Raw genomic sequence first — 10726 nt, 5'->3', positions numbered from 1 at the left:
GATATCAGGACGACACCGCTGCAACCTGAACTTTTAAGTCACCTGCCAGTCATATTCCCAATTTTCCATATTCATGTTTTAAATCACCAGGAACCCCCCCTCCCTCCCTCTTCTTCTTTTTTTTTTTTTTTTACCTCCTCATTAACATCTGTCGACTCGTCAGAAGCAGACAGCAATTTTCACCATCAATTAAGTGCAGTGGAATCCAAAGTCAGTCTAGATGTGCTGACACACATCTTGGTACAAGGCCTGGATACAAATAAATGCAAAGATAAAATCTGGCAATGCAAATGTTGAAATCTGTTAAGAGTATAGCCTACACCCCCCTCTCCCAAATATCTGTCCCACAAAGCTTTCTATACATTGATCTTTTTTTTGATTTCTTACTTCACTCTCCCTGCTGAATAAAACATGACCCAGCATCACTGCTTGAAGTGATCATTTCAAAAAGAGTAGATAAAATGCATTAAACTACTGGCAAACACAGTCACTGAGCTGCGTATTTTTATATGCAGAGGATGAAAGTAACAAAGTACATTAAACTACTCTACTCAAGTAAAATTATCTGCATGAATAAATGTAAATGTCTTTGAATTGCTTGTTCCATCTATCAGTCCAAAACCCAAAATGTTTTCATTTTAAACTCATAGTTGATTAAGTAAAACAAGCAAATAATCACATTTGAGAAGCTGGAACCAGTGAATTTCTGACACTTTTTCTTCAAAATGATGATTCATCAGTTATCAAAATTGTGACAGATTAAATTGCTATTAATCCACTTATCAATTAATTGGCCAATCATTTCAGCTCTACAAAACGCAGTAATCCAGAAATTTTGCAGTATTTACAAAGTGAAGAAACTGGATTGGTGTATAGGTGAGAACAGTACAACTATTATAAGAATCCAAGTGAACTCAGGTGCAAAATGGAACAAACAAACACAGAAATACGTTCCAGTGTGGTCGTCATCACACCGTTTAATTTCAACAGTTTGTAAGAAAAAAATATTACAGCGTTTATAAACATCAGCATCACTGTAGCTGGTCTGAGTGCTTAAACTTTGCTATGTTACATTAGACTCAAAACGGCATCATGACGCGCTCCAAAGTCTATAAAATCAAATGCGGCATCCTTCAACATTATTCTGCTATAAATTAACAGCCTCTATGCAAAGTTGAATTTACGCAAAGTTCCTCACACACACACACACACAGTCACATTCTGAATCCGACTCCTGTCTGATCAAGGCAAAGTGGTGCTAGTATGTACACTCTGTTGTCTGGATGTTAGTCACTTGTGTAGCCGTCACGATGAAGCTGAAGATCAGGTTACAAATGATAATGCACGTGTTTTAGTGGGGGTAGGCCTCGATCACCATGGCATGACCCTGGAAAACACAAGATTACAAGCATGTCAGGAAAACTAATCAATAGAATGGAAAGATTCATTTGATCAGTTAAATCATCTAAATTAATAAAGATGAACGACAGCGTTATTAAACATTCTTTTTAAAATACAAATAAGCTGCAACAGAAAATTGCAATTTGGAAATTTTTTAGTGTCATATAGTCTGGATACTCTACGTGTTATGTGGTGCACACTGTAGAAACATTCTGCATTACAATAAAATCTACATTTCCAAAAGTTTTAATATTACCGGCAGTGGAACCAAACAGTGTAACACTTTAAATTGTGAAGTGTAACTTTAATGAAGGGGGAAAAAGTTATAATTCTACAGTTTCGTGTTTATCGGTCACCTGTCCTCCAGCAGCACAAGCCGCCACCAGTCCGTACTGTCCTCCCTCCTTCTTCAGACGGTGCGCAACTGTGGTTACCAGCCTGCAGCCTGTGGCTCCGAATGGGTGACCCAAAGACAGAGAGCCTCCCCACAGGTTGAACTTCTCCATGGGAGGAGTCCCCACCTAAACACACACACACGGTCAGGACTGAATATTTCTTTGTTGGTTAAATCAGAACTTCTCTTAGACTGAAATGGAATATAAAAATAAAACATTAGCATGAACTCAAGGCGAGATATTAATGGTTTCCTAAAACCATTAACATGAAACTAAGTGTTGCTTTGCTCTTTAATAACTATTAGTTTTTAGATACAGAATATCAACAGCTTCATTCTTTAAACTACACTGTAAATTTCGTTGTAATATCAACACAAACTAACAAAACAAGGTCTAAATTCTTTCACAACTATCATTTACAGAGATTTTGTATCATCAGACTGTCATATCAACACACATCAACATGATTCCAGCTAGATATGAATTTTTTTCATAATTATTGTGCATGAGACGGCTAACATTTGAATATGCAGTATGGTATGGATCTCCTCTGACAAAAAGCCAACAGCTGCAGCTGTCTTTACCTTTGATTTCCTGCCCATATACGTCTGGGCGAACCAATCTGAGTCCATAGCCTTCAGATTTGCCATTATCTGGCCCTGGAAGACACAAAAAAATATATATATCCGCATGTTACCATAGATACCAGACTGAAAAGACATTGATTTCTACTGATTCAAAAGTACTAAGTAGTGCAGGATGTGAAGCAAACCAATCAAATCTTACTCCACCTCTCCTCAAACATTGATGTCCATGAATAATGCAGGCCACAATTGGATTAAGGCAGACACAGAAATGGGATCAATAACTCTGGTTCGGTTATTTGAAAAATGCATATCTATAAACTTAAAATATATAATAGATTGACAGGATAGTAATAGATTAATCCAAACACACACTCAAAACTTTTTCCCAGATGTGTTGTGATAACTTACTGCGAATGCCTCGTGGAACTCAAAGACGTCAATGTCACTCATGCTCAAGCCGGCACGTTCCAGGACTTTGGGTGTACTGTATGTTGGCCTGAAAGAGTCAAATAGAGTAGAAAAATTCATATTGAGTCACCAGAAATAAAATTAAAATAAACTTTTTTCCCCTTCAACTCTTTTGTTGTTTTCAAATGAACAATTCTGCCCAAATATCATTTAACTACACACAGGGTCAACTATCATGGTTCCATCTCAGCTCTTTCCTTAATAACCAGATGCTTAGGTTCTCTAGATTTGTCTCTGACAGACATATTCTGCTACTTTCTTTATATTTTAATATAAATATAAATGAACAGTAATATATGAACTGATCAACTAATACAGAGATAAGAAACTGAGGGACTCACCCCAAAAGCAGCTGATCTTTGGGGTCCTGAGACACGTAGACAAAGTCTCTGCCAGGATGAAACATAACATGATCAGCACATCAACTGAAATAACATCATCAGGGAAATTGAGAGGCTGCTCTTCCAAACAGAGAGGAGTGCAGTTACCTGAGGTAGGCTTTAGGCTTGTAACCCATAGCCAAGGCTTTCTCTTCAGACATGATGAGCACAGCAGAGGCACCGTCAGTCTGAGAACACACATGAACAAGCAGTTTACAGTCAGGGTAATGCATGAGTGGTGACAGTGTGAGCTAAATCAGTTGTTAATGGAAAAACACAAGATTGAGGGGAGGATAGTTTGGGAAGGGCCATCAATAGTCCCAGAAATTCACCAGACAAATTCATTCTTTAGCAGCCAGAGTGTTAAAGCTAATGAACAAATCCAACCCAAACTAGCTGGCTTAACTGACAAGATCTGCCATCCTCAATCATGATTTAACAGTGTTTGGCTTGGGCCACTGGCTGGCTAGAGTTGAAGTGAGGTTACACACACACACACGCTGTTTTAAACCAGTAAAGAGTAATTAAGAGCACTGAAAGTGCTGTAGGGCCTGGTGTGTGTGTGTGTGTGTGTGTTTGTGTTTGTGTGTTTACCAGGAAGGAGGAGTTGGCGGCAGTCACTGTGCCGTGAGGTTTAATGAAGGCTGGTTTCAGTTTGGACATCTGCTCCATGGAGGACGGGCGGATGCCGTTGTCCTTGGAAACAATATCACGACCTAGGAAAGACAAAAATGAATCAAAAAAATCAACACAAAATTATGTTTTTTTATGAAGAAAAACTTAAACTTCAAAACATGGCAGCAGTAAACATGTCGCAACTGCAATCAATCACCTCAATCCATATATATGAGATTCAAGTCTGTTTTATACAATGTAATAATAATGATTTGTATTGTCTGTAGCCTTTTCTTGCAAAAAAAAAAAATGTTACAATGTTGGCATGCAGTATAATGCCAAAGGTTTTCATCTTGAGTCAAAATCAGTTGTATCTGAGGTGTTATGATTGCTGGATAATCAGGCAAACTGACAGAGCTAATCAGTATCAAAATGTACTTAAACGATGGGTTTGATGAGTAACGTCCTGTATTCTGGTTTCAGGGTGTTTAGCAGTGTTTACCTGGCACTTTGAAGGAGATGACATCCTCCAGCAGCCCTGCGTCCTGGGCCTTTTTGGCCAGACCGTGTGATCGCAGAGCGAACTCATCCTGCTCCACTCTGGAGACCCCGAATGCAGCTGCTAGACGGTCAGCACTGTGGCCCATTGTTTCAGCTGTAGAGAACTCAGCCACAGCAGGAAGCTACACACACAAAATACAAAGGTTACAATAGGGGATACTATACTGTACTTCACAGATAAAACAGAAGTACTTTGATATGATTTCTGATGTTTCAAGAGGCATTCTCATAAATTTAGAACCATTCAGGTACATCTGATAACAAAAGTGATAGTGGTGCAACTCTCATAGAGGTTATGTGAATATATACCTCTGGGGAGAGGTGCGCCAGCCGGATGCTGCCAATCAAACTGAGCCTCTGGCCAAAGGTCTTTGCCTTGTTGAGGGACAACATGGTCTTCCTCATCTTGCGGCTGTGACGGATAGGAACATCGGACATGAACTCCACTCCCCCTGCCACAACGGCATCACACTGGCCTGCAGCAATCAGACCAACAGCTAGAGAGAAGGAAAGAGAAGAAAAAGACAAACAAAAGGTCAAACGGGGAGGGAGGCAGCCAAAAAGAGAAGAAAAAAAAACCAAAGGGGAGATCGGCTACTGTATTTTTTCCTGTGCATCCTTAAATGTAGGTGTCTGTGTGTAATGACAAAAAGACACATCTGATCATGGTCTCCTGCTGTGATTCCCTTCATTATTTTACACCAGCAGACATTTCATCCAGAATCAGCACTTCTTTCATTGTCATGAGATATCTGTATTGTCTTAAGCTTTGCTTTTGTTCGTCAGGATTCAAATAGTGCGTTACTTCACTACACAGCAGTAAACAATACATAACTAAACAAAAGAACAATACCATCAAACAATGTCACTCTTTTTGCAGCTTCAGTGTGGGACTACATAAGCCTGGTGATAGGTTTGTTAAATCATAACACAATATGTTTATATCAGGATACGATTCCAATTAAAGCTGCAAGCAGTGTTGGTCGGGACCTCGCCCTCTGGCCCGTCGGGATCAGATCATGCTTGCTTTTTAAAAATGAGGGATATTTATTACAAGTGAGGTGTGCTTTTATTTTGAAAGATTGATTGGCAGGATGAGAATTTTCTGCAGGGTGAGACATGTCTGTCTTGCTCACACCAGTGTCATCAAAATCATGCAAGTTTTGGGCCCATTCACTTGAATTTCAATTAGTATATTGAGAGTATGAGCAAACCCAAACCTTTTTGAACATTTACTGCTTCCACATAGTTTTAGAAACAGACTTCATTTGAACTTTAAATGAGTCACGAGACTTTAACCTACAAATCTTGAATTTACATGTGTTATCTATCTTTTACTGTTTTTGAGATATTAGAGTGTGAGTTGTAAAGTCTTTTCTTGCTCCTCCTGTGATTTTATAATGAGTGTGTATTGCAGAATGTTTCACAGCACTGAGGGAGTGACATCACCAGGAGCAGTTGAAGAGGAGGATTTTAGAGTACAATTCTTCTGAAATCTCCTCATAAATCCCATGACTTTGGCCAAATCTTACATTAGAATCATTTTTTTGTTTGAAATTTCATGGCGAATCCATTGATACAGGTTTGAAAGTGGTCAGACTTATGGTTTAGATGTCAGAAGCCTCTGTTTGACACAAAGTTCATGCCCATATATTGCCTCCCCATTGATTTACATTGTAAGGCGTGATGTGGCACTGCAACTTTCAGGGCTTATAAAATCCAAACCGTTCGAGTTATTACAAAGTTTTTAACAACTTTTTTTCAGCACAGTGTCATAAGTCATGTATCAAAGTTTGTTGTCCCGTAATAATAAAGAAAGAAACAAACAAACAAACAAACACACACCCGAAAAACAATAGGGTCCTCACCCTTAGGCGAGAACTACTGTTTTACAGGACTACTGTTTTACAGTAGTCCTCTGCCTTCTGGGCTTGGTCCCTAATTAAAGTAAATAATTTATAACATTATATAAATAACTATAATCATTGCCCAGCCCAAAATATACACATCACAAGGGGGTGAGGCTCGGGTGTGGAGATTTCAAACACCGCAAAGTCAAAAGGAAGATGGAAAAGGATCACCTTCACTGACATACCTGAGGTCATAGCTTGGTTGGAGGAGATACAGGCCATGGTGACGGTGTGAGCTGGGATCTTGTCAGAGAAGCCTGCACCCAGTGCTGCCTGAAATCACAGTCAAACAACAAAGAGATACACAACTGAACAGCGGCTCTCTTTACAAATGTACACACACACACAGGTGTAAAACATTATGTCTTGCCAGTTTTAGATTCTCTTCCAAAAACTGAACTGCTGTATGACATTGTGATTTTTGCAATATTAGTTGATGAATTGATTGTTCGATTGAAAGAAAGTTAATCAGCAACTTTGATATTTTCAAGCAAAAATGCCAAAAAATATGCAAAAAAAAAAAAAGCCAAAAAATATGAAAAAAAAAAAGAATAGACAGTAAACTGTAAATCCTTGGGTTTTGGAGTGTTGGTCTGAGAAAACAAGACATTTGAATACATTCCCTTGAGCTGTGTGCAGTGCTAGTGTGTAAGATCAAGGCTTAAAGAGAGTATACATATGGAGTTTGAAGCTCCAGATACTATAAACATTTTGGGGTGTACGTGTGTATGTGTGTGTGTGTGTGTGTGTGTGTGAGTGTGTGTGTTGATACCTCTCTTGCTACATTGCTTGTCTTGACCTCCTGAATGACTGTTCCATAGATGATGTAGTCTACGGCGTCTTTGGGAAGAGCTGTCTTGTGCAGCAGACCCCTACAGAAATCCAAACAGTTTTTAAGTCACAGCAGCACTAAAAAAAAAACTGTCATGCATAAAGCATCTTGTGAAAAGACTGAAAGGAGGAAGAGAAAAACAACATCCTGGATAGATTTATTTTATTTATTACAGAGCAGTAAAAGTGAAACTCTTGTTTTCAACAATTACAGAGGATCTTTTATTATGCAAGGTGCTTAATGCCACTGATCCTCGAAGGTTTCACTGGTTGTCTTCATAAAAAGTGTCATAATGAATTTTATAGTGTTATAACAGTTAACGCAACAAACACCACAGGACATAAATACACTTACTGTAGAGCTGCTCTGGCCAAGTCATGGGGCATCAGGTCAGCATACCTGTAAACACACAGCAGTAAAGTTTCACCTTCAAGCCACCGAGATCATCTCTCTCACTAAAAGTCACTGGACTACAGGTTGTAGTTTTGAACAGCTTTCTTGTCACAAGTATAAGGATCATAAATGTATGCTTCCTTCAGGCTATAGCCAGCAAACTTAGCCATAAGTAAAGAGAAGAGACGTACGTGGTTCCAGACAGAAGGAAAGGGGTTCGGACTCCTTCGACCAGTACTATGTTCTTCAGACCAGGTCGGGCCAGAGTCTTCTTGCTCTTTGTCTGAACTGAAAAAAATAAATAAATAACAGGTTCACAGATTTTGATAGTTGGGAGTTGACCTGAGGAATCCACGTGAGCATACAAGACTGGAAGCAGATTTATTTTAGGTGCATGTAAATGAAATCAGTTAGAGTAATGACTTACCCTGAGCCTGCAGCTGTGCTGACGTACTGAGAGAGCGCGCAGCTGAAACACACACACAGAGAAAGATGTTCCTCATCATCCTCCATTTAAAATCTTTTAAAACACGTCAACCCTTCAAAGTTAAGCGGGCACCAACGTCTCACCTGATTAACAGTAATACACATTATATACATTACACTGTCAAGAGCACAAAACAATGTTTTAGCAGCTTGAATTCATAAAGCAGATGTCTGTATCAATTATACAACTTGGTTCAATCACCAAGTGACAACAGGGGCAGACAAATGATCAAAGTGTTGGCCATATATCATATCTGTATTATTATTAATATAAATGTTCATAATGATATGTTGAAAAGAAAAGTATATATTGCGTTTCTGGCTTCCTGTAACATTTTTTATTATTCCTGTGATGTAATGTGAAGCCTTGATAACTGTTGAAGGTGTAGATGACTCACCAAACTGCACTGCCCAGGCAGGGCTGACTGGGCAGCTACGCATCGAGGTCAGCAGCATGGAAGCCATTATGTTCTAGAAAGAAAGAAATTGTAATTGTGACTGCAAAGTCATCACCATAGCTCTGAAAACAGCTAATGAAAACATTTCCATATGCTAAAAAATGTACTTATTTCCACTTTGTCTTCTTTTGCTCAAACAGTTAACAGTCTGATGATTTCCAGAAAAATTACGCTGAATGTGTGACAGCTTTCAAAATCTTCTGAGATCCCTTGACCAATTCAGGTAATTCTTAGCTTTCTTTGTCTGAATTGGCATTGACATTTTTATTCAATAATTCTGCATTGTTTGTGCTGTAATATTCTTTTATTTTCTGTAGAGCACTTTGTATTGCCCTGGGTATGAAATGACCTATATAAATAAATCCTTGCATAGTTCTATAGGCAAATCGTCAACTGTATGTCAACCTGAAGGAATGAATCACACTAGACATAAAAAAACAGCATGAGTCTGTGTTTCTAATTACCTAACTCTGACCTATGACTATGCAGATTATGTGGTTTAATGTGACAATATGTGTTAGAAAATGTTAGCTTATTTACAGGAAGTTTGAACACACCCCAATATTTCCAGCATAGAGAGCTAGTGTAGAGAGAGCTAACTCCATGTACAACTGTGCAAATGAAATGTTAAGTTGCTTATCAGTGCAGTTATTTCATCTTTAAAATGTGTTGTATTTTAAAAGCTCCATTGTGCCAGATCTTCATCTGAAAAGTAACTAAAGCTGTCAAATAAATGTAGTGGAGTAGAAACTACAATATTTCCCCCTGAAACATCGTGGAGTGGAAGTATAAAATAGCATCAAATGGAAATACTCGAGTAAAGCATAAGTACCTCAAAATTATACTTAAATACAGTACTTGAGTAAATGTACTTAGCCTACTTACTTTCCACCACTGAACCTAAAACACCTTTAACGATGCGTTGAGGTCCTATTCTGTTCCGCATTTGCTTTTATTGAATATAAATTGTGTTGACTTTAACACAGTAGAATGAAAGATAATTTGACCAGCTTTAATAATGTTTCCTCTTATATGTTTTATTATGTGGGATAATATGACATATCATTGACGGGTGACCCAGCCCAACCCCCTATCTATCCCGGCTTTGACCCTTCACCTAGATTCCTCTCCTGGAGAATGACAGAGGCAGAAACCCGTAACCTCCAGACTCAAACAGGGTCACAACTGTCTACAGGTCGATTCAATATTTGACTATATAAAGTTAAGTTCACACCAATTAGTAAAATACATTTATGACACAATTTTAATAGAAAAACAATGAAGCTGAAGGTTAGCTTCGAGCTAATAGCGCTAACTAACGTTACTTGCATAAGTTTCCATGGCGTTTTTGTATCTAGCCCGCTATTCCCAAGATGAACAAACATATTTGCAGGCTTTTCCCTTTAACAGACTCATTATCAGGAGTGATAACCGAGGTGAATCTTACCTGTATTTGAGTTGTGTGTATACCGACGCTGCTCCCCAGTCAAACGCTTGGGCAGACTCTCCGTCAGCGCTACTGAACTACAAAACCTAAAGACCTACCAAGATAGTAGCTGACCAAAAATATGCCATAACGGACACATTGACAACCAATAAAAAGCCACGTACCTGCTCGTGTTTTAGAGCTCTTTTAATTATAGTTTATTATACCGACATCGCAAAACATCGCCTTTACATCAAATGATATATAATGATTTCAATAATATAATATTTTAGGCGACGGCGATACAACAGCGTGTTGTGGGGTCCTTATTAGACAACTTTTAGGCCTCCAACCAACAGCCTGAACGTTTTTGTAGGTATGTAGGGTGCAGTTTGGAGATGGCAGTTTGACAGGTCTGCAGCCTGCAGATACCCTTTATTGTCAGGTGTGTTTTATGAAATTAATAATTTAAGGTCTGTTTTATTGAAGACAATTCCCACGTTTCCAGTAGGTTTGGTTTTTAACTTTGGTAGGGACATTTTTTTAGTTGGGCCAAAATAGTTATAGCTCTCTTTTCTCTTTCATATATTCCATATGCACACATAAGCACAACTGCAAACATGTTTACTTTACTGAATATGTATTTGCTGACTTGTCTGAAACCGAACTTGTAACATGTTGAATTTGTCTGATTGCTACAGTTTGTTTTATTGTTGGAAATCTGAGACCAAAATTAATATTTAAAACTGACATTTCATACAGTATAAAATGTATAATGACCTGCAGGTAGTGTTCTACTCTGTTTGAACCAACT

At 38.4% G+C, this 10726-nt stretch overlaps 1 protein-coding gene and 1 long non-coding RNA gene across 6 annotated transcripts in view; one reads left to right on the top strand and one right to left on the bottom strand.

The window, feature by feature from the left end:
* Positions 1–947: 947 nt before the first annotated feature.
* hadhb (hydroxyacyl-CoA dehydrogenase trifunctional multienzyme complex subunit beta) lies at positions 948–10068 on the bottom strand. The gene is made up of 16 exons (XM_067573367.1): positions 9934–10068; positions 8427–8499; positions 7970–8011; positions 7734–7830; positions 7504–7548; positions 7090–7189; positions 6503–6590; positions 4717–4904; positions 4349–4529; positions 3826–3947; positions 3340–3419; positions 3193–3240; positions 2792–2879; positions 2381–2455; positions 1758–1922; positions 948–1387 (listed from the first exon to the last, which is right to left on the bottom strand). Exons 2-16 carry the CDS (start codon positions 8491–8493, stop codon positions 1352–1354), a joined length of 1422 nt encoding a protein of 473 aa, XP_067429468.1. The 5' UTR covers positions 8494–8499; positions 9934–10068; the 3' UTR covers positions 948–1351.
* Positions 8507–10726, top strand: part of LOC137169931 (uncharacterized) — a 23683-nt gene continuing 21463 nt past the window's right edge. For 4 of the 5 annotated variants that reach the window (XR_010924561.1, XR_010924562.1, XR_010924560.1 and 1 more), the window contains exon 1: positions 10238–10357. This is a non-coding gene — a long non-coding RNA (uncharacterized lncRNA). Of the gene's footprint in view, positions 8710–10237; positions 10358–10726 lie in introns of those variants that run through there. The other variant, XR_010924559.1, reaches the window with a different exon arrangement.

The sequence above is a fragment of the Thunnus thynnus genome, chromosome 18, assembly GCF_963924715.1.
Source record: "Thunnus thynnus chromosome 18, fThuThy2.1, whole genome shotgun sequence".
NCBI lineage: Eukaryota > Metazoa > Chordata > Actinopteri > Scombriformes > Scombridae > Thunnus > Thunnus thynnus.
This window is presented reverse-complemented; position numbering and strand designations above follow the sequence as displayed.

Excerpts from the sequence above, each read along its gene's own strand:
- hadhb (XM_067573367.1), bottom strand. The coding sequence starts at position 8,493 with ATGGCTTCCATGCTGCTGACCTCGATGCGTAGCTGCCCAGTCAGCCCT. Across the intron at positions 2,880-3,192 it reads AAAGATCAGCTGCTTTTGGG|GCCAACATACAGTACACCCA; the intron begins GTGAGTCCCTCA and ends TGACTCTTTCAG. Across the intron at positions 1,388-1,757 it reads CTTGTGCTGCTGGAGGACAG|GGTCATGCCATGGTGATCGA; the intron begins GTGACCGATAAA and ends TGTGTTTTCCAG.